Source organism: Suricata suricatta, chromosome 10 (assembly GCF_006229205.1).
Source record: "Suricata suricatta isolate VVHF042 chromosome 10, meerkat_22Aug2017_6uvM2_HiC, whole genome shotgun sequence".
In the NCBI taxonomy this organism is placed as follows: Eukaryota; Metazoa; Chordata; class Mammalia; order Carnivora; family Herpestidae; genus Suricata; species Suricata suricatta.
In genome coordinates, this window is record NC_043709.1 from 123,743,956 (window position 1) to 123,767,580 (window position 23,625).

The 23,625-nt window shown below is 42.2% G+C and overlaps 1 protein-coding gene across 1 annotated transcript in view; it reads left to right on the top strand.

Annotated features, from left to right (window-relative positions):
• GAD2 (glutamate decarboxylase 2) overlaps positions 1-23,311 on the top strand; it is an 81,131-nt gene extending 57,820 nt beyond the window's left edge. The window contains exons 12-16 of the mRNA XM_029955366.1: positions 1,909-1,987; positions 5,659-5,808; positions 12,488-12,595; positions 13,229-13,318; positions 22,961-23,311. Coding sequence (XP_029811226.1) covers positions 1,909-1,987; positions 5,659-5,808; positions 12,488-12,595; positions 13,229-13,318; positions 22,961-23,134 — 601 coding nt within the window. The 3' untranslated portion in view covers positions 23,135-23,311. The remainder of the gene's footprint in view (positions 1-1,908; positions 1,988-5,658; positions 5,809-12,487; positions 12,596-13,228; positions 13,319-22,960) is intronic.
• The last annotated feature ends 314 nt before the right edge of the window (positions 23,312-23,625 follow it).

Consider the following 23,625-nt stretch of genomic DNA (forward strand, 5'->3'; position numbering starts at 1 on the left):
ATAGAAACAAACTCCTCCTGTCAGAGAAAAGGAGAACGGCTACTGTCTTCTCCATCAGGTGTCATTCGACAAAGCAGAGTTTCGTCAGGATAAGGCATCGAGCTGTAGAAGATTATAGAAACGGCGTCTATGTGCCCGAGGCCACCAAGCATGTAATGATAATAGAATTGAACTCGCTAGCAAGAGCTGACCTCATTTAATGCTTGCTGTGCCTCAGAAGGTGAGTCAGGCCTATCCACTGATTCAGATGAGGCCCCCAGGCCAGTAAGCGTTCTCCGACTGGCCTGCTGACGCCCCCCATTCGCCAGGTAAATGAAGGAGCTCTGTCTCAGCTTCTCATTTCTCCCCAAGCTTCTTGCACCTCCAGAGCTGGGCGGAGGGTGAGTCTGTCGTTCCTCCGGAGGAGGGGCAGGAACCGCCACACTCTGCAGGCAGCCGTCCTGACCGCTCTCCTTTCCCTCCTCCTGAGTCTCTTCATGCCAGGGTCACACTCCCCGAGTCTCCTCCCCGAAGATCCCTCAGGCTCTCAGAAGCCCTGCACAGAGGCTCACCTTGCAATGGGAACTCATTCGTGGAGGGAACGGCTGCTTTCCCTGGAGCTGGGGGAGGAGCTGGGTGGAGCAGACCCGGGGGAGTGAGGGAGAGAAGCCGGATAAACTTGAAGAAGGCTGCAGAGATAATGACACTTGATCGGAGCCCTAGAGAATAAGTAAGATTTAACCAAGTGCAACAAAGAGAGATGACATTCCAGGAAGAGGAAATGGCATTAAGGAGACCCAGGAGCATCAGAATAGAATTTTCTGAGAATGAAAATAAAATAGTCTGCTATGGGGAGCCTGGGTGGCTCCGTTAGTTAAGCGTCCGGCTTCGGCTCAGATTAGTTTGTGGGTTCGAGCCCCGTGTCGGGCTCTGTTCTGACAGCTAGCTCAGAGCCTAGAGCCTGTCTTCGGATTCTGTATCTCCCTCTCTCTGACCCTCCCCTGCCCATTCTCTCTCTCTCTCTCTCTCTCTCTCTCTCTCTCTCTCTCTCTCTCTCAAAAATAAATAAAACATTAAAAAAATAAAAATAAATAAAAAATAGTCTGTCGTGATGAAAATGGGTATGGGAAAGTGAAAGAACACAGACTGAACATGTGGCCTGGGCTCACCCTTGAGGATATTATTATTATTATTATTATTAATCATTGTTATCATCATCTGACCCAGAACTATGGTCTAGACTTTTCAGATAGCATAAATCCCCGACAATCGCTATTACTGATGGGAGGGCATTGTATTTCTCAAGTGTGTCAGGACAAAATAGTTTGAAAACTGCTGTGGGAGCCATAGCATATTCCACCTGTGGTCCAGAAGGATGTCTGTGGGTTAGAGAAAAGATAGAAATGGAGGAGCCAGAAGCTGTTATGAAAGGACACATAGGAGAAACGTCATGATCAACTGAATAGGAAGAGGGAGAAGTTGAGTGAGGAGAACAAAATTAAGCAGTGAAGTGAGCCACCACTCTGAGCTCCAGACTACTATGGTCGTGTCAGAAACAGTAACAGTGGAGCACACAAGGGCAGTCCCTTCACCTGCAGGGTGCTCTGCTCCCTGGTGGCCAAAGACAGGACCCTGGACTGCTTGATCCCAGTCTCTCAAAGGGGTTCTCAGACCACATGGAGGCTGGCTGAATTCCTGCATGGGAGCAAAGGGGGCACCACACAAAGATGCCCGCCCTCGCCTACTCTCTCTGTGGACAAAGAAAAGGTTATAGATTGAAGAGCCCACTTCTTGTTTTGTAAAGTTAGTGTCATCCAGGAGTCTGAGAAACAGTGCCAAGAACCCTGAAGCTCTGCTGTCCCGGCACAGGACCTTGTGGTCTGAGCCTGTCATGAGTGCCACCCTCCTAACTTGATTTCTTTCCTTTAGGGCCAACTCTGTGACATGGAACCCACACAAGATGATGGGCGTCCCTTTACAGTGCTCCGCTCTCCTGGTTAGAGAAGAGGTATGTCTTTCCTGACTCATGGCCCAGCCCATCCACGAAGATCCATAGAATAAATGTGTATAGTGACAGAATATGAATACAGGATGATTTCACAACCTAGAACAGTGAGCCATATCCAAAAAGGAGAAATTGTTAATGAGGATGATTATGAGGTCCTCTTATGTCCGAGTATAGACCAGTTAAATTTTGAGTTGATGAGACAGGCATGTTTCATACATGGCTAAACTGTCCTTGTGAAAAAGGCATAGAATGTTAGGTTGTACTCAGCAGGGTCAACAATGCTTCAAGAGAAGTTTAGCATTCAAAAAAAATTACTAGGTTTAAAAGAAGTGGAGTTCCAGGATGAGGAAGGTGGTAGGTAGTCTCCCACTGCCCTATGGATAAACCATGCCTGGAGTCATTTGCTTAGGTCAGTGCCAAATTGCATACGGGACCTCATCAAGCTAGGGTTCCAATGGTGAGCAACAATTGGTGAACATGTGAGAGATGTGCTTGAAATAACTAAGGATGTTTAATCTAAGAAGAAAAAGAAATTTAAAAGGCTGAGGAGCCTTCACGGGTTAAATGGCCCTCAATTGGAAGAGATTCTTTTTTTTTCTTGCAGCCCTCAGGGAACTGGGTCTGTAGCCCTTGGTGCAATGATTTGATTGCACAGTTGGAATAGGCCATGACTGAACTTCTGACTTCGGTCAATAAAAGGAAAGCTTTTCTAAAAAATTAAGCTTCCCTCGAAGTAGTAAATGCTTTGCGTAGGAATAAATTCACCGCCAGGGGGAGGTGACAAGAGATTGGACAGACACTTATTATTAAAGGGAGAGAAAAGATTCTTTTATTGAAAAGGAACAGAATAAAAGCTCTAGGATCCCTTCCAAATCCAAGAGTTTATGATGCTCTAATAGCACGTCCCTTATGGAGATTTAAGGAATAAGGTCATTGTATAAGACCGTATTACGTCTTCTGTGATAAGACAGTTCTGGGTTTAAAAAATCTTGGGATATTTTAGGGCACCTGGGTGGCTCAATCGGTTAAGCATGTGGCTTCAGCTCAGATCATGATCTCACAGTTCGTGAGTTCGAGCCCCACGTTGGACTCTGTGTTGACAGCTCAGAGCCTGGAGCCTGCTTCAGATTCTGTGTCTCCCTCTCTCTCTGCCCGTCCCCTGCTCACACTCTGTCTCTCTCTCTCAAAAGTAAATAAACATTAAAACAACCTTTTTAAATAAAGATAAAAATAATATTTTAAATAGGATATTTTATATTAAAGAGTTAAAAGCAAGATTCATTACTTCAGGGCATATCAGAGCCTTTAATAGGCTGATATATATTGCAAATATCTTTAAAGAAGGAATTTATGGGGTAGAATTTCCTAAATTTATTTGACCATGGAAATTTCTTTTATAACTGTTTCATAGCACTGCAACTATTAGTGTATTGAAAATTGTTTGCAACAGGGGTGACTGGATGCTCAATTGGTTAAACATCGACTCTTGATCTCAGCTCAAGTCTTGATCTCAGGGTCCTGAGTTCAAGCCCTGCGTTGGGCTCCATGCTGAGTGTGGAGCCTACTTAAACCAAAATAGTTTGCAACATAATGGCCTATAACTTTTTAATGGCTTAGAATCAGGATATTATCAAGGCGCTTTATGTGAAAAACATCACGTTTACTTATCCTTTTGTGCAATGAGACTGGTGCTGGCCAACCCTCGGTCATGTGTTCTAGTTTCTTTTAATGTTTATTTATTTATTTTGAGAGGAGGAGGAGGGGCAGAGAGAGAGAGAGAGAGAGGAGAGAAAGAGAGACTCCCAAGTACCCACACTCCATTACTGCATCTCTTTTCTCCATTGTTTGTGGTAGTTACACTGGGATATTTCATTCCCGATGATAATTAATTTGCCCCAGCACCAGAAGCTCCGTATGGAAAATGGGTGGCAAAGTGACTGAACTATTCCAAAGAGCAGTGAATGAATCATGCTGTCTGACTAAAGCAGCGCTGCCGGTCTCCTCACCAGAAACCCCACCACGTTTTAATTTGTCATGAACCACAGGAAGCCTCTGACTCTTTCATCATCTGCAGTATAATTGTGCTTTTACAGAACACTTGGCTTGTTTTCTTGTGACTAACGGCACGGGAAGAAAAGACTAAAATGTGGTTACCTCGTTGAAGTTAGAAGTGAGAGTCCTTTAGAAAAGAACGTATCCAAACTAACACATAATGTAATGCAACTAAAATCATAACGAGGCCCTGAACGACTGAATGGTGGGCTATAAAACCGGTCTCCACCCTGTAGTTCAGGCTCCTTTTGCAGTGGAATTCATGGTTATTCTTTTGAAGGTGAGGGAGATTAAATTAAATAATTAAGTTAAATAATTGTAATACAGTGGTAGAATGACATTGGATTTGAAAAAGAAAATTCACCTGGAGGCCAATAAGACTGAAAATTGCAACAGGGGATTCCAGTTCGTTTCATGGTCACAGAAACTCAGCATGCAAGCTCACGAAACGGTGCCACCAGTCCTAGGAGGCCACCCCAGAGTGTGGAATGGCCAGTAGAGAGGATCAGCTTCTACTGGTCCTCTCAAAACACATGCCCGCGGGGCGCCTGGGCGGCTCAGTCAGTTAAGCAGACTGCTTTTGGTTTCGGCTCAGGTCATGATCTCATGGTTCATGAGACGGAGCCCCAAGTCAGGCCTGAGCTGAGTGTGGAGCCTGCTTGGCATTCAATCTCTCTGTCTCTTTCTCTGCCCCTACCCCTCCCTCTCTCTCTTGCTCCCACTCTCTCTTGTGTGAATGCAAAATAGCTGAATGAACATTTTTTTTAAATGCAGTACTAAAGCTCTAACATGGCATTTTAAAGATTGGTAATCTAAGACATCTCAGAATAACGACGTCTTTATACTTTTAGATTTCAGCATATAAAAATAACAATAAACTATCTTAAAAGCTATGACTTCTAAAGAGGATCCAAACCCTAACAGTCAGATGATCAAGTACTTGAACTAAGTATAAACGAAACACTAGAATAATCATACTGTTAGTATTTTACAGAACAAAAGTTTCTTTTTTTTTTAAGGATTTTTAAACTTTTTTTATTTTTGAGAGACAGAGAGAGACAGCACAAACAGGGGAGGGTCAGAGAGAGAGGGAGACACAGAATCTGAAGCAGGCTCCAGGCTCTGAGCTGTCAGCACAGAGCCCGACGCGGGGCTCGAACCCACGAACCGCGAGATCATGACCTGAGCCAAAGCTAGAAACCGGACGCTTAACCTACTGAGCCACCCACGTGCCCCCGAAAGTTTCTAAAATATTAATTACAATAAAACCAAAATATCAGAATGTTCCCTCAAGGAATGAACATTATACTCTGATTATGAGTGTTTTTAAATAAATGCATTCTTATAAAAAGGAGAGGAACAGCATATATTTCATTGTTGTTAACCTGAAGTTACATTTGACCCTGCGCCATTTATCCCACAGGGCTGATCTATCCCAGCAGTTCATACTGTCTGGATATTGGCCCCATTTAAAAAATTTGATTCTTAATGCTTTCTTTCTCCAGAAAATTCAGTGGCCCTTGAAAAATTTTTTTCTTAGTAATTTTCACCACAACATAAATCTAACAGAATACCTGATCAAGTCAGTAGAGTTTCCTAAGTTTTCCCTTCTCTTCTAGGGGTTGATGCAGAGTTGCAACCAGATGCACGCTTCCTACCTCTTCCAGCAAGATAAACACTACGACCTGTCCTATGACACTGGAGACAAGGCCTTGCAGTGCGGACGCCATGTCGATGTTTTTAAATTATGGCTGATGTGGAGGGCAAAGGTGAGCATGTGTAGATCGGCTGCCTGTCGACTAAAGATAAAAACTGTATCTGGTGACCCTGATGATGAGATTAAAAACTGATTTCCAAATTGCAAATTACCCACGATTAAGTTTCTTTAATCCTGTACCTAGATATTTGCCTTCTGCATGCACAAGAACATAAGCCAAATTGCTTCTAATGCTCACTCATCTAGAAAACAAATCCAGGCTGGTTTATACAGCAGGACATCTGGATTCTTAAGAGGTGTTTTGTTGTTGTTTGTTCTTTCTTTTTTTTTTTTTTTTGAGAGACAGTGTGAGCAGGGGAGGGTCAGAGAGAGAGGGAGACACAGAATCTGAAGCAGGCTCCAGGCTCTGAGCTAGCTGTCAGCACAGAGCCCAACGTGGGGCTCAAACCCATGAACCCATGAGATCATGACCTGAGCCAAAGCCGGACGCTCAATTGACTGAGCCACCCAGGTGCCCCTTCTTGTTGTTTTGTTGTGGTGGTTGTTGTTGTTGTCTCTCAACTCTTGGTTTTTACCCGGTGATTGACCCTCGGAGGGGTTGGTGTCTTCTTTTTGTTTGGAGGACAAAAATGAAAAGTCAAAACCCCACCATGATAAGCTTGCTTTTGACATTTCAAAAGATAACCTCCAGTTATAAAGCTTTTTAAAAAACCCTGGAACTGCCCAGTAACCTCCATTTGTTCAGTTTCTCTGTTGACGCCAGCACTGCACTCTAGATGATCACTCCTTTCAGAAACAGAGACTCTGTACGTGAGGGTGTGCAGTACTGGCTGGACCTAACTGGGCCCTCAAAGAGATGCTCAAATGTAAGTGGGCTGGAAAGGTCCCAGATTTTATATTTAATTTTGACCAGAGTCCTAATTTCAATGTCACAAATCACTGACTTCCCACCTGGTTTCATTTACCTCCCACAGGAGGCAATGATCAGAGCCAGCTGGCCACACCAGAAAAACCCAACTGCTAGAAAAACCCAACTACCAAAAGAGTGCACAAGGGCAACCTGACAGAGGAAACGAGAAAGGGAGAGTTTAGAGGAAGGCAGGCGTGCCCCGAGGTCCTGTACGTTTGGGAGAGGGGCCCGGGAGTTAGCTATAAGCTTTCTCAGGAGCCTCCCCAAGAAGGTGGTAGTTCGGTCTCAGGGGACGTGAAAATAACTCCATCAGCAGGAGGGAGATGCCAGGGTCAGACCACAGAGCGCGCTCTTCCCCGGGCCTGTGTGAAGAGGAGCCATGTCTATGGCAACGAGTTCCATGTGCTGTTCTTTATAAGATATTTTCAAAGTAGAACTGAATGTCTTGAGTAGTTAGCAAGGCAGATAGCTAACAAGAAAATAAGGGGGCTTGGGAGTGAGCTAATGCAGTCAACAGCAATTTTATGGAATCTTCTTTAAATCCATCCAGGAAGAAAGGCAGTTTAAATAGAAAGATGGTCTCATTTAATGCAGAAATCACTCTTACGTGGTTTCCAGCGATGGCTGGGCTCCACATTCTTCAGACAAGCCTCCATAGTAGGATTTGCTCTCGGTGAATTTCCTCTAAGTGTGACTGAGTTTCCAGCCGATGCCTGCAGTTGTTTCCTCGTAAAATGAGTGGGCTTTCCTTTCCCTTGAGCTGGGCGGGGGCCCCTTCCTCTCCTGAAAGATGAGAACCTGAACAAGGACACTTACTTGGTCCCCACCACCCAAGACGAGACTCATTCTGTTGGCAAAGACACTTCCATTTGGCAAAAAAAATAAATAAATCAAGAATAGTAATTATTGGCAAACATGAGTAGGTTTTTCATTTCATTGATTGGGGGGAATCAAAAATGATGGACATAAATATCAGCTAGGTAGTTGAGGAAAGCCTGAGCTCTAAATATTGTTCAGTATCATCCTTTTTGTCCCCTCTTCCTGTGGTGTTTCTATTAAGATGATGATCATTAGCTATATTTACACAGAAATGTTCCTCTCATGGTTCATCAGTTCCCGCTGCTCCTTTTCCATCTGAAGCCGCCTCGCCAGCATGGGGCAGCGGTTGGTTGTAAGAGAAATAACTCGGAGGACATCAGGTGTGAATTAAACAACACGAACAACTGAAGCCTGAAATAGGCAGAGGATCCAGTTTCTAACGTGCTGAAATAAAGGCACCAGAAGAAGGAAGAAAAAAGAAAAAAAAGAACAATTCTAGCAGCCACATAATTTATGGACACATATTCCTTTAACTTCTCCGGCAAAACCTTCCGTATCTAGCCACATAAATGGCAGAAATTTCCATTTGCTTTTCAACTTCAAGCTGCAAAATGAACTGACAGTAATTACAAAAGCCATAAGCTCAGTCCTATGATCCAGATGAGGGGTGAGGGTAATCACCCTCCCAGATGCCCAGCTCCCTGGAGATGCCAGCCAGGGAAGGGGGGAGTCCTCCTGTCCTAAGAAGGGCTGTGGGAGAGTTGGCTATGACGGTCCATCTTGTGTCCCCTCAGGAACGAGAAACCAATACTGAGGAGGAGCTAGCGTTCATCAGTTAAACCCTCTGTTATCAGATACACCTGGAGAACGCATGCGTGAGGCAAACCCGTGTTTTTCTCCTCAGCAATACAAACCACAGGAAAAATAGTAGCCTAAGGAGAAATGTTGCTTAATCTGTTAATGACTGATGGAGCTAAATGCACTGATGACAGCAGCATATTAAGTCCAAGATAACTTGATGAGAGCAACTGGATGCAAAAAATAATAAAAGTCTATTGATATGGATGCTAGGAGGCGTTCTAGACAGATGCCTAAGCCTGTCATAAGCAAAGTACCTCCCCTGCCCTCAACTCTGCTCTTACTGAATAGACCTTTCATTTTGTCTGCATTTAATGAGAGAATGCTAAGACTTGATGATTATTTTCCAGATGTCACAGATTTCCATAGTGGTTAAAACTCAGTGTAGATAGGGGTGCCTGGGTGGTTTTGGCAGGTCATGATCTCACAGTTCATGAGATCAAGCCCTGAATTGGGCTCTGTGCTGACAGTGTGGAGCCTGCTTGGGATTCTCTCTCTACCTCTCTCTCTGCCCCTCCCCCACTTGCTTGCATGAGCATGCTCTCTCTCAAAATAAACTTTAAAATTTTTTTTAAAAAACTCAGTGTGGATTAATAGATAGATAGATAGATAGATAGATAGATAGATAGATAGATAGATAGATATAGATAGATAGGAAGGAAGGAAGGAAGGAAGGAAGGAAGGAAGGAAGGAAAGAAGGAAGGTAGATGAACAAATCTTAACTTTAGGTCTGAAAGGATGGCTTTATATATAACTACCTAGTTTTCACAGTATGTCTCTGTGTATATTTATGCAAATTATACAAATTAGCAGGTTTTCCTATAGTTTTCTGTGATTGGCCTCCCTCATTGAAAATGTAGATAACCATTTTAGTAATTTGTTGAAAAACCAGTTTTATACGTATGAGTTAAAAACTAAACTATTAAAATGTACCTGATTCTTAAAGAAGAAAAAAAAGAAAATGTAGGTAACAGAGAGGCTGACAAATGGCTGAGGAAAAAAAATACCAGGAGAAAACTATTAAAGGGAAATTGATGCTTGGCACACTCTTTGCTGAGTGACTGAATGTTCACTTTCCCTCAAAATATTACTTTATTTTAATAATTTAGATAATGAGCATCTGTTATTGTACCTGATGCTGGATGGGATGAGGGGGCCACAATTTTCCAGACGAGGTAAGATAAATGCGCAGATAAGCATCACATAAGACAGAACATAACTGGTTGTAAAAGAAACGTAGATGCACCTCCCCACAAGTTTGAGAACAGGGAGCCCATCCTGAGGTTGAGAGCCAAGAATGCTGTATTAAGAGGTTACCTTCGAGGGGCGCCTGGGTGGCTCAGTTGGTTAAGCATCCAACTCTTGATTTCTGTTCAGGTCCTATTTCACAGTTTGTGTGTTCAAGCCCTGCATGGGGCTCCGTACTGCCAGTGTGGAGTCTGCTTGGGATTCTTGCTTTCTCCCTCTCTCTACCTCTTCCCCCTTGCTCTCATTCTCTCTAGAACAAATAAATAAATTTTTAAAAAAGTTTTTTTAAATGGGTCACCTTCAAGATGGGTCTAGAACAGGACAGGTAGAATATGCAGGATTTCAGCCAGCAGAGCTGGGAAGACTATGGGATGCAGGGCCAGCAGGGGCTCTCCTGCATACTCAGATGCTAGCGGAGAGTCCAGGTTGCTGGAAGGGAAATTAGGGAACTACCACCCAGATACAAATAGGGCCTAGGTAGGGGAGCAGCTGTAAAAATGGAGATGGTAGCAAGGGATTCGATCATTATTTCAGACCCGGCATTTCTGGGGTCTGAGAGCATTGGACGAGGGTTTGAAGAAACAGAGAAGACTCCTGAGCAGCACTGAAGGTGTCAGGCCCCAGAGACAACACAGGAACAGTAGCTGAATGCTAGTAGATGGTGGCATCACTGAAGAAGTGTACATGCACGGTATTCATTTTCCTAAAATTCCAACTTGGGGGTCTGCGGTGAGACCCGAGAATCTACATTAATAACACAGTTAATCTGGTGCTGATACAGATGGTTCCTCTGAACATACTGTGTCAAAATACTGCCCCAGGGATTAAAAGTTACACTTCCATTCACTCATCCACTCATTCGGCCAATGTACATGGAACCCCTAATGTATGCCCGCCCTGCTGGTATAATGGAGACTGGAGTGAACAAGGAAACACCAGTCCGTGCCCTTGGAGAGTGTCCATTTCAGCCAGTCTAAACTGATCCTAAGCGTGTCGGCAATGAGGGAGAAGATAAAACCACCTTTCTCCCAAAGCTCACTCAGCGTAACTCTGATGTCAGGGTCCTGACTGTCACTTAGGCGTGCCCCTCAGAGCCTTCAGCCTCCTTCCTAGCAACTCGGGTCATGGTGGTAAGGTTTTCCATGTGCTGTTGTCATCTTTAGAATAAGATCTGTGTGGCGTATGACAAGTACTCAACATGTATTTGAGAAATGAATGCATTTTGGAGAATGTCATAAAAGCCTTCTAAACTATGGAAATAAAACATGGATCTTTTCCCCATAAATATCCAATATGAAGAGAGGCCAGGCTTCTTAGGGCACACTAGAGTTCCCTGTACCTCCCCCTGTACCTCTTCAGCTTTCAACTAAAGGGATGATCCGTTTACTCCTGATCATCTTAAGTGAAGTCCTAAACTAGCAAAGACCAGAAGATTCCCATTCCAGTCTGATAATCCCACTGCCTTTTTGATACACTCAGACTCATTGTCAGAGCATTCATTTTACCTTGCCATGTCCCTGTACGGGAGGTCAGACAGGCACCGCCATTCCCAGAGGACCAGTAGGATTAGCCAAGGCCATATGCCTGGACAGGATCAGAGTCCTACTGGTCCCTGCTGTATCTTAGATCAGATACGTGTGAGTTTAAATCCAACTCTGGAGTGGTCCAAAGGATCCAGTTTGGAGAACAATTAACTTCCCTCTCTCTTACCTAAGGTCCATCCCCAAATGTACCCAAACTGCCAGGTCAGTCCAAACCAACCCCAAATCCTTGGTACCACAGAGTCATAGAGTGCGTGGTCTGGCCTGAGTATTCAGCTTCGAGACCCTTCCATTCAGACTCCTTTGCCAATCACCTAGAGCAGCAATCTTCCATAGGAATGATTTATGAACCCATCAGATTTCTTTGATGCTTCAGATGTTAAAGTCATTGGCCATGATGCACCCCCTTTTAGCTGAGATGATGAGACTCTAAATAGGAACGTGGGCCCATCTCATGTCCATTACAGCTTCTTCCTCCAGTTTCCATGTTGGATTAGTCACTGGTTGGCCTGTTCTAAGTGCTCCTGGGATGAGCGTTAGCTGTTTGAGCTTTCCATTAGCACTCCATAAATGCTGAAAGAGGGAGGAGGAAAAGTACGTTTTGAAAAGTAATACCCTGAAGTGTCCTGAGGTCAGTTAAGCAACACCAGTCCAAGGCTGTAATTTTGCTTTTCACATGTCCAGATCCCGGGCTTCCAGAGCCGGAAACTCAAAGACCTCTGTGATAATGTTAGGAGCATGTAAATCATTTGTCCCCAAAGGAGAAATCTAATGAGCTTTGCAGAATGACAGGCTAACAAAACATCTGTGTGCCCCCTTAAATTAATTCATTCATTTGTTCAGCAAATATTCATTGACTCCCTACCCTATTTGTTCCATAATGGGGGTACATTGGTGAACAAAAGTGTGTCTGGAAATGGTAAATTTTCATGATGGGCAGGAGCTAACCAGGCGTGCTGGGGGGTCTCTGATGATGCTTCTTATCCGCAGGAAGAGAATAGCTCAGTCTCCTGTCATTAATGACTTCCATAATTACCCCTCAGAATGGCAGAGGCAAATTTTCCCCTCGAGTAATCAAAATAATTGCCTAGAGAATGGGAGCTCCAAAAGAAAAGAAAACCACTGTGGAGAGCTGTGATGACATGAAAGGAAACAAAAACACCTGAGGGGACAGCATTAAAGGAGAAATAATCACCAGAAAAGCCTCTGGAAACAGTCGTGTGCCAGGAAAGTGTGGAGCAGAGCTGAGCCGGAAGTGGCAGAGGAACCTGCCAGTCCCCAGAGGGATTTGACCCACAAAGAGCGCACCCGCCTTTCTCAGCCCGCCTGATAAGCTTTCGTCTTCTCTCACTCAGGGCACCACTGGGTTTGAAGCACATATTGATAAGTGCTTGGAGCTGGCAGAATATCTATACAACATCATAAAAAACCGTGAAGGATATGAAATGGTGTTTGACGGAAAGGTATGTATTCTGATTGATCTCTACGATCTGATCTCTACGATCCCAAAAGTTTAGTCAATTCCAATTCTTTTTTTTAATCTTTTAAAATGTTTATTTATTTATATTTAAAGATTTATTCATATTTAAAGATTAGAATGTTTTTAATGTTTATGTATATTTAAATATTTATATTTAGAGAGAGAGAGAGAGCATAAGCACAAGACAAAGCAAGGGAGGGGCAGAGAGAGGGAGAGAGAGAGAACCCCAAGTGGGCTCCATGCTGTCACTGCAGAGCCCAATGCCAGACTCGATCTCATGAACAATGAGACCGTGACTGAGCTGGAATTAAGAGCTGGACATTTAACCTACTGAGCCACCCAGGTGCCCCAACTATAATTCTTACCACTGATTTTTTGTTTGTCAATAATGTACTGTCCAGGTAAGGGGGACCGTTACAAAGGAGAAGCTGGGGTAAAAACTCAACTCACAAAACAATAACTCTGTATATCGTGGTGAAAGTCAGGCACTCCAAAAGTGAATATGGATTTAAAAGTAGGAATTCTATTTGGAAGTTGCAGAATAGATTTGAATGTCCTTGGAATTTTCTAAATTGCCTTCACGGGCTGAGAGTGAACCTGACTTTCCTCCTTGTAGCCTCAGCACACCAATGTCTGCTTCTGGTACGTGCCTCCAAGTTTGCGTGTCCTGGAAGACAATGAAGAGAGAATGAGCCGCCTCTCAAAGGTCAGTGATACAGGCTCCTCTGGTGTGTACATTGGTATGTACACTGGTGTGTACACTGGTGTGTATATTGTATGTACACTGGTGTGTGCATTGCGCCTTTCACACGCATGGCATCTCTCTAACACGCGTAGGTCTCTAGGAGAAATCCAACCTCCACCTTGGTGTGCGGGCCCATTGCCTTCATGAGGGCTCCTATCAGAACTGGCATATCCAGCCTTTTAACTACCTATTTGCTTCTTTTTTCTTTTTTTAAGTTTTTTTATTAGAAAAAAACTTTTAATGTTTATTTTTGAGAGAGAGAGAAAGAGCATGTGCATGCATGCAAGCAGAGGAAGGGGAAAGAGAAAATGGGACAGAAGATCCAATGCAGATTCTGTGCTGACAGCAGAGAGCTCGATGTGGGGTTCAAACGCATGAACTGTGAGATCATGGCCTGAGCAGACGTCAGACACTTAACCTACTGAGCCTCCAAGGCAACACCACACCCCCACCTTTTTTTTTTTTTGCTTCTTTTTTCTGAGCGCAAGTTTATGATATCTTAAAATAAGCAATCAGGTGTTAGCTTTGCTGGCATTCACGATGCAGCAAGAACCTTTACTGAAGCTGGCTGACCCACTGAGTGACCATGACCATGCTCGGTCATAAGCACAGAAGAGATTTCAGGCACCAGAAATGGTTAGGAAACCGAGCTGCTGCTGACCCTCTTGAGATGCCAAGGTCAAGGCTATCCTATGGAGCTAGCTGAACCCCAGAAGGCAATGGGGCAGGGAACAGAAATAACGGCCACTGTTTAGAGTGCATACTGTGTCCCAGGCTCAACTTTGATCTAGCATTAGATCACTTAACTTTCCTAAGTGTTAAAAACGATTGAAGAAGACAGTTTGCATGATACAAACAAACTTCGCTTAACACTTTTTGAAGTGGGCACCCTCCATTCCCTGGGGGGGTAGAGAACTGCAAAACAGGGTGGAAGAAAGAAGCTTTTATAGGATGAAGAATAAGGAACAGGAAGAGAAAAAAAAATGGGTGAGGAACAAGGAGCCCTGGCTGGTTTGGCGTCGGGGACTGGCTGACTGGATGTTTCTTGTTTCTGGTCAAGCAGAGCATTTACAGGAAAAGTGTCCTTTTCCTGAACAACATCCTGGGCAGCAGCAGCTCCGTCATGGGGCCTATAAATGTATTTCAACCTAAGTAACCTAATGTGGGAAGCACTGTTGTCTCTCCCTTTTGCTGACGGGGGCATGAAAACATGGGGAGAAAACATCATTTTCCCAAAATCACTGACTCCAGAGCCAGAGGGCTTGAGCTTCAAAATTTTCTTTATCTTCTCTCCTCTCCTGCTCCTATCACTTACACATGGGTGAAATTTGCTTTATGATGTCCACCAGAGAGTCTTGAAAGGTGGTAAATGCAGGGCCCCATCCCCATGCTGGGGAATAGGACACTAGGGATGATCGTGTGTATTTGGATCTCAGAGAGTGGGGTAGTTGGTTGGTTTTTCATTTACCACAAAGGACGAGACTTCTTCCAGTCACTGCCAGGGGCAGGGAAGGCCTCCCCCCCGCTGTGCAGGACCCTGGGCTGCCTCACTGACCTTTCACAATTTTCGGTATTTTCTTCTAGGTCAAACAATGGGATTTTGTCTGGATTTTTTATTTATTTATTTTTTTTTTTGAGAGAGTGTGTGTGCACGAACACAAATGAAGGAGGGGCAGAGAATGAGGGAGAGATAGAATCCCAAGCAGGCTCTACACTAATCAGTGCAGAGCCCCACACAGGGCTCAATCCCACAAACTGTGAGATCATGACCTGAGCCGAAATCAAGAGTCAGATGCTTAACTGACTGAGCCACCCACGTGCAACCTTGTATAGATTAAAAACCTCCAGAATGGCTTATAGATATGAATTCCTGTCCATAGACAATCCAGGATCAAACCCTCATCGGGAGGAAACTTGTACATAATTGAGGTGTTTAAATCAAGCCTCATAGTTAAGAAGTCTCCTGGCCACACATTAGAATCAGCCTGAAGTTTTATTAAAAAAAACACTGTAACCAGGTCTTTACCCTGAGCATTTAATCCAATCAGTTTGGTGTGGGTTTAGGGATGGTTTTTAAAGTTCAGCAGGTAATCCCAACATACAACCCAGGATCAGAGCCACTGATCTAGAAGAATGCATGGAAAAAAGCTTCTAGAAAAGAGGATCCATCAATGCATGTGTCTAGGAGGAGAGGTTATGGTCATGTTTGAAGTTTTACTCATTTGCCCATTCCAGGAAATCAAGCCCAAGAGGTGGGAGGGAGAGAGGGTGGGGGTCACACTGGAGGTGACAGGTGGCCAAAAAGGGGCCTGCAGTGATCTGAGAGGAAAGAATTCAGATTTTTTTCCCTGAAGTTTTATGGTGTGGCTTCTCCATAGTGTGTGTCATTTTACCAAGGACTAATATTATTTAACAAGTTTAGTTAGAAATTAGATGTTTCCATTCTTCTTGGCTCTACCTCTTTAATGAACCCATTGCCTAGAGAGAGAATCCCTCGAGAAGTCTGGCCAATTCCATTCCTTGAATCAGTGAATTATTGCAGGGCTGAGGGATGGGGCAAGATGGGAATACAGAACAGAAAGAGACTTTTTCCACCATTTCCACCACTTTCTGAGCAAAAATCAACTCTGAATCTCCCCCATTTAAATACAGCTTTGTTCAAGTGCTTCTCAGGTTTTAGCAAAGACACATAAACTGTGATGGGAATGAAGATGATATCTTGGGGAGAGCCATTAGAACATTAGTACACTATTCTTATGCAGTTGGTGATTCAAATTTGAAAGTCTGTAGGACTACAAAATGAATCCTCCTCAATTTTTCCTCTCCTGTAATTCCATTTTCCTGACTAGAATATAAAGAATTCAGCAATTCAGCATTGGAATTAACAATAGAACCATATAAAATATCAAAGTGAACTTTATTATGTCAATAATTTTTCACAGTTTCCTCTTAAGTATAAAGCCCTTAAAATATAATGTCTATGGACCAGTAAATCTTCACGTACACACAATCCCAGAGGGAAAACAGCTGAGATAAAATAAAATAGATCATCTGCTCTATCCAATATATTATCAATAGCCACACTTGGCATTTACATTTAAATCAATCAAAATTAAAATTAACCAGAAAATCACTTCTTGAGTTAGCCTGGGCACATTTCAAGTAGTCAACTGTGACCAGTGGCTAGTGTATCAGATAGTGGAGAAATAACACACCTCTATCATTACATAAAGTTCTCTTGGTCAGTGCTGATATAGACCCAAAATGGGAGAAAATGTGGAGTCTTCTGTGCCATTGTGGGCAAATGAGTATTAAGTTAAACTCTGGACCCTCCAAGAAAGAATTATTATTTGTGGCCCTTGTCTGGTACAAGGCTAAGCATACAATAGGCACTCAAAAATGTTTGCTGAGCCAAAGTGCCATTTGCATATTCCAGAAGAGGGAGCAGAAACACTTAGGAAACCTACTAGTGGATCCTAGGCCTTTGTCTACAGCTCACACTGAGGTAGAAGCAGATATGTAGGCAACAGGTGGTCATTATCAATTAAGACAGCCACAGCTTCTTGAAGGAGGCTAAGATGAGAACCTGGTCAGTGCAGTCCTGCTGTCGGGTCAGGACTGTGAGTGTACAGGTGGCCTGTCATCATTGAGGCACAACGGACACAGAAGGCCTGGGGCACCACATGACCACATACAATGCAGGGCCAGCAGATAGAGTTCATGAGGGTATTCATCAGACATGAATCCTGGTTCTTCATCATCATCTCCTATTTTATTCCATTGTATTTGATCATTATCTCCATGTATTACCCCTGCTTCAACCAGTCTTATACTGACTGATGGACTTCCAAAAAGTCCATGGTGGATTTAAAAGTACATTGGCAAGGATGGGGCACCTGGGTGGCTTAATTGGTTGATCATCTGGCTTCGGCTCAGGTCATGACCTCACAGTTTATGAGTATTCATGAACCCCCGTATTGGGCTCTGTGCTGACAGCTCAGAGCCTGGAGCCTGCCTCTCAGATTCTCTCTCTCTCTCTCTCTCTCTCTCTCTCTCTCTCTCTGTGTCTCTCTCCACCGCCCCCCCCACCCCTGGCCCCTCTCGGCCCCTCCCCAGCTCATGGGTGTGTACATGTGTATGCTCCCACTCCCTCTCTCAAAAATAAATAAATAAACTTTTAAAAATAAAAATACATTGGCAAGGAAGTAGATTGGCTTTATATATAAGGTGACATTCTTCCAAAGTAATTATTATATAATAATAATTATTAATATAATATAACACACAACATAATATATTAATATAAATAATATCATATAATTATTATATACATTAATGAATGTAATGAGGAATTTAGTGAAATTTTAACATGCTGGGATTCCTATTTATGGGTATTCTGCTTTTTCATTTTTCAAAATTTCACTCATGGTCCCAAGGTTTAGCAACAAAAAGATTTTGTAATGCATAGTGAAAAAAATACATTTCTGTGATTTTGTGATGCTTTAACCTGAGGTCTCTTTGGAGAAACAAATGTGGATTCAAATTATGGGATAGTTCCCTGGTTATTATTTTCTAAAGGATTGAAAAAGCTAAGGACACAAGGGAGAAAATGATCCTCTTAGAGCTCCTACTGAGTATGTCTCTAGGGAATTCTTCAACATGCAACCTCTCTTTCCTGACTGTCTTTATTCAACAAAGCCAAGAATGTGACCAAAAGAAAAGGTCTAAAAATTAGTAAAAGTGCTATACATTCATCAAAAGAGTCAGAATCTTATTTTCCTTCTATTTGTAATATGTAATTAGTGATTATGCAATGAAGTAGATGTTCATGTTCCTATAAATTTTATTTCATCCGCATTTTCTGGAAGCACTCAAAAAGTCTTATGTAGTTAGGCAGCTTTGACGTCTGCCAACCCAGGTAGCTTTAGGAACTTGGAGGATTCAATCCAACTTCATGCCAAAACCAGTTTCGGATGATAACTGTTACCATTTAAATGTTTGACCTTTGATTTGATTTGATTTGATTTATCTGAAAAATTAGAGGGGGTTGTCTTTAATAATTAATACCATTTATGCTTGGATTGCTCATTAAAATGAAATCAGAGTTTAATTCACTGAGCAAAGCATGATCATTGTTTTCTCAGTTCTAAAGAGGAAGCATGATTTATTACATGAATAAAAACTAAGGAATACTTACATGATTTTTCTTGAAATTCCTGCAGACACATGGATTTGGAATTCCTTTTCTAATTTGGGATTTCTCTTCCCCAGGAACACATTGATTTACCATGTCTCCTAGAACAAAGTAATAAATTTTATGTCCTAAAGCTAGAATATTCTAGTAGATCCACTTTCAGAACTTAATCCCAAACTTGAGATAATTTATATTCTTTGTCACATTTATTCCCTGTGATGAGACCGATGCTCTGTGTACATTCTTTATCCTTTAGGAGAAAGACAGATCAACCCAACAGAAACATTCCTCTTTATATTACCTTCCTACGTGATAAAGAGGCAGAAAGAGACTTAACCTAGACTCAGAAAACCACAGTGCACTATTGTCATGCACATTCATTTTTAGGTAAGAAGATTAGGTTCTAGACATGAGATGAAGGAGAAATGAAGGTTAAGGTGAACTCTGTCCTTTGTTTTCTCTTTTGTAGCGAACAAATAGTTGGGCCTGATGGGAAATATGTTGATTTTGCATGTTGAATACTTTGTTTTGTTTTGTTTACATGTATTTAGTTTATTTTTTGAACCTTAGCCTGTATAGTTACCAGCCAGTGGTGTGTTAGTTTTAGGTGTACAATGTAGTCATTCAGCACTCCCATGTATCACCCATTGCTCTTCGTGACATGTGCATTCCTTAATCCCCTTCCCCTACTTCACCCCTCCCCTCACCCACCGCCCCTCTGGGAACCATCAGTTTGTTCTCTATAGTTAGTTAAGGGTCTGTTTCTTAGTTTGCCTCTCTCCTTTTTCCCTTTGCTCATTTGTTTTGTTTTATAAATTCCACATATTGCTGAAATCATGTGGTATTTGTCTTTCTCTGACTGATTTATTTTGCTTAGCATTATACTCTCTAACTCCATCCATTTTTTGCAAATGGCAAGATTTCATTCTCTTTTATAGCTGAATAATATTCCATTGTACATATATACCACATCTTCTTTATCCATTCATCAATCAAAGGACATGGGCTCTTTCCATAATTTGTTTATTGTAAATAATGCTACTATAAACATAGGGGTGCATGTTTCTTTTTGGAATAGTGTCTCTATATTTTGGGGGTAAATACTCAGCAGTGTGATTCCTGGATCTGAGAGTAGTTCTATCTTTAACCTTTTGAAGAACCTCCATACTGTTTTCCACAGTGGCTGCACTAGTTTGCATTCCCACCAACAGTGTTAAGAAAGTTCCCTTTTTTCCACGCCCTCACCAACACTTGTTGTTTCTTGTGTTTTTTATTTTAGCCACTCTGGCAGGTGTGAGGTGACAGCTCACTGTAGTTTTTTTTATTGTATTTATTTTTAATTTTTTTAATGTTAATTTTTGAGAGAGCATGAGCAGGGAAGGGACACACACACACACACACACACACACACACACACACACACAAAATCGGAAGCAGGCTCCAGACTCTGAGCTGTCAGCGCTGAGCCTGATGTGGGGCTTGAACCCATGAACCACAAGATCATGACCTGAGTCAAAGTTGGACACTCGTTCGATTGAGCCACCCAGGTGCCCCAATGTGGCTTTAATTTGCATTTATTTCCCTGATAATAAGTGATGTTGAGCATCTTTCCATGTGTCTGTTGGCCATCTGGATGTCTTCTTTGGAGAAATGTCTGTTCATATCTTCTGCCCATTTTTAATTAGGTTTTTGGGTACTGAGTTTTAGAAGTTCTTTCTGTTTCTTAGATTCTAACCCTTTATTGGATACGTCATTTGCACACTGAGTACTTTGAAGATGAAAACCTCATTGTAAACCAATGCATATTTGAGTGTTGATGTTCAAGAGTCACATGTTCTTAATGGCTTTCCACTTGAATCAAACTGTTCTTCATTTAAGAGGAATCCAGGGGCGCCTGGGGGGCTCAGTCAGTTAAGCGTCCCACTTCAGTTCAGGTCATGATCTCACAGTTCATGTGTCTGAGCCCCTGGTCAGACTCTGTGCTGACAGCTCAGAGCCTGGAGCCTGCTTTGTAATCTGTGCCTCCTGCTCTCTCTCTGCCCCTCCCCTGCTTGGGCTCTGTCTCTGTCTCTCTTTCCCTCAAAAATGAATAAAAATTAAAACAAATTTTTTAATTTAAAAAAAGATGACTCCAACTGTGACTTAAGGCATGGTCCCCATTAAAAAAATTTTTTAATGTTTTTTATTTATTTTTGATAGAGAGAGACAGCACGAGCAGGGAAGGGTCAGAGAGAGAGGGAGACACAGAAGCTGAAGATAGGCTCCAGGCTCTGAGCTAGCTGTCAGCACAGAGCCCGACACGGGGCTCAAACCCACGAACTGCAAGATCATGACCTGAGCCAAAGCCAGATGCTTAACTGACTGAGCCACCCAGGCGCCCCATGGTCCCCATTTTAAACTGAGTTATTTACCATGTATATCTAAATAAATCAAAAACTCCGTGACCTCTGCCATTCCTGGTTCCATATTTGCAGCAATAAACTTAAATGGACAGATATTATTTTTATAAACTCCAATGGCAAAATACGTGAACAGATCATACACACAGTTAGACATAATTTAAATGTATTCTTCTTCCTAGATGGCTTTTCCTGTTATTCTATTCTTTATAATCAATGAGAACTTGGGGGCCCTCAATGTGCACACAATACTGTGCTGGTAAACAAAAGAAGTAAAAGACACTGTGTCTGCCCTCCAGAGCTTACAGTTTTGAAATTACAGAGAGGAAATATATATTCTCATAAGTTAGAGGACAATAGGAAATATTCTGTAGACAGGATCAATGGGTAAGGATCATGTATTTACAACATGAAAGAAAAAAGATGCAACTGGATGAGGGGAGTCAGGAAAGGCTTCAATAGTGGTTATAAGTCTGTGATAGAACCTTGGGGTGTGTGTGTAGGATGTGACCTGGAAGAGAAAGGGGACTCAGCCAAGACAATAAGTGTGACACAGTAAGACTGAGGACAAGTGTGAAAGGAGAAAAATGTGTGGCACATTCAAGGGATGACTATAGGTCTTGTCAGAGTTGAAGATTCATTTTGGTGAGCACTGGGAGATGAGTCCTCAGAGATGGAGGACAAACCATCTTTATGTTGAGCTAAAGAGTTTGAACTCTATCACATACACAGTAGTCAAAGAACTCTGTAATCATCAGTCTGACATACAAGTGGTAAGATCTTGTCTGTGATCCATTTCTGTCATGTTAAGTCTTTGTAGGTTCTGCTTATTTTTATCATGATTAAGAACTATATTTCGCCTGAGTGGCTCAGTCGGTTAAGCGTCTGGCTTCGGCTCAGGTCATGATCTTACAGTTTATGGGTTCAAGCCCCGCGCCGGGCTCTGTGCTGACAGCTCAGAGCCTGGAGCCTGCATCAGATTCTGTATCTCCCTCTCTCTCTGACCCTCCCCTGCTGGCGCTGTCTCTCTCTGTCTCTCAAAAAAAAAAAAAAAAAAAGAGAGAGAATTATATTTCAAAATACCTTATAAACTGACATAATGCAAAAAGAGAATAAAAGAAAAGGGAGAGCTTTGGGGTATCAAAAAAGAAAAATGTCTTAGGGCCTCAAAAGTCTGCTTATTTTCAGACATCACTTGATATTGAAGCTTACCTCTCCATAACCATTCTCTGAACTGTTTTATTTTCAATGTTTTTACGTTTACTGAGGGGGGGGGGAAAAGCCTTCCACCAAATGTTATATTGCTAAACTATTTAGCCTTGGAAACAACACTCAATTGTTTCCATTCTCCCAAAATAGTAACTGGGAAGTTATTAAATAACAAAAGCTCAACTGAGAAATTTTAAAGATCTAATTGGTTTTATGAATGAATTCGTAAGTCAGGCAGCATCCCATCTGGCGAGTAGGAAGGGAGAGATTTGTAAAAGCAGGACAAGGAAGTCACAAACAGAAAAAAGAATTACTTTGGGTGAGGTCCTTTGGGGTAAAAGCTCTTATTAGGTGAATTTCCTCATCTTTTGGGGATGATGAGGGCCCATGTGACAGAGTAACTTATTGGTGCTGATCAGAAAATTCCTGACTGACCAGATAAGACTATCTTCTTGAAAGTGTAAATAGGTTAGTTTGAAGCCCAGGTCTGGTTAAGTGGCCTAGCATAAGTGACTCCATTTTAGGCCGGCAGGTTTTCTTTTTAACAAAGTCAAGAATAAAGTGGCAAGCACCTGAGAGCCTACCAGTTATTATTCATCTTGTGACTTTCAAGATTTTGGATGTATTAAATCTAGTCCCTTGATCCCCCCCAAAAAAACTTGGAGACAATTCCTTTAAGGAAAACAAATGTGAGTTTGGTTATTTAGTTAAAAACTAAAAGTGCTACTTGATATTGGGTTCTTTGGCTAGAGGAAGAGTCCCCAAGCAAGATTAACTATCTTGATCTGGTCTCTCCTATAGGTGGCCCCAGTGATTAAGGCCAGAATGATGGAGTATGGGACCACAATGGTCAGCTACCAGCCCTTGGGAGACAAGGTCAATTTCTTCCGCATGGTCATCTCAAATCCCGCAGCAACTCACCAAGACATTGACTTCCTGATTGAAGAAATCGAACGCCTTGGACAAGATTTATAATAATGTAGCTCACTGAGCTATTTAAGTTCCCTAGGTAGACAAGTAAGTTGTCACAAACTGTGTGAATGTATTTGTAGTTTGTTCCAAAGTAAACCTATTTCTCTATTGTGGTGTCAATGTAGAGTACAGTTTAAAAATCAAAAAACGAAAAAAAAAAAAACACACCAAAAAAACATTGCTCCTTTTAAAAATCCTTTCTTAAGTTTAGAATACCTCTCTAAAATTTAGCGACTAAAGGCTGTGTTCTAATCAATAATGAGAAGCTTAAAATTGTTATAAATACTTCCCTTACTTTTAATATAGTGTGCAATTCAAACTTTATTTTCACTTCAGAGTAGTATGATTAAATAGTGCCAAATTGCCCCTGAATCATAAAAGGTTCTTTGGGGTGCAGTCAAAAGGAGAAAGTACATATAAAATGTATGTTGACAATAAAAACTCTTGCCTTTTTCATAGTATTAGAAAAAAAGTTTCTAATTTACCTATAGCGA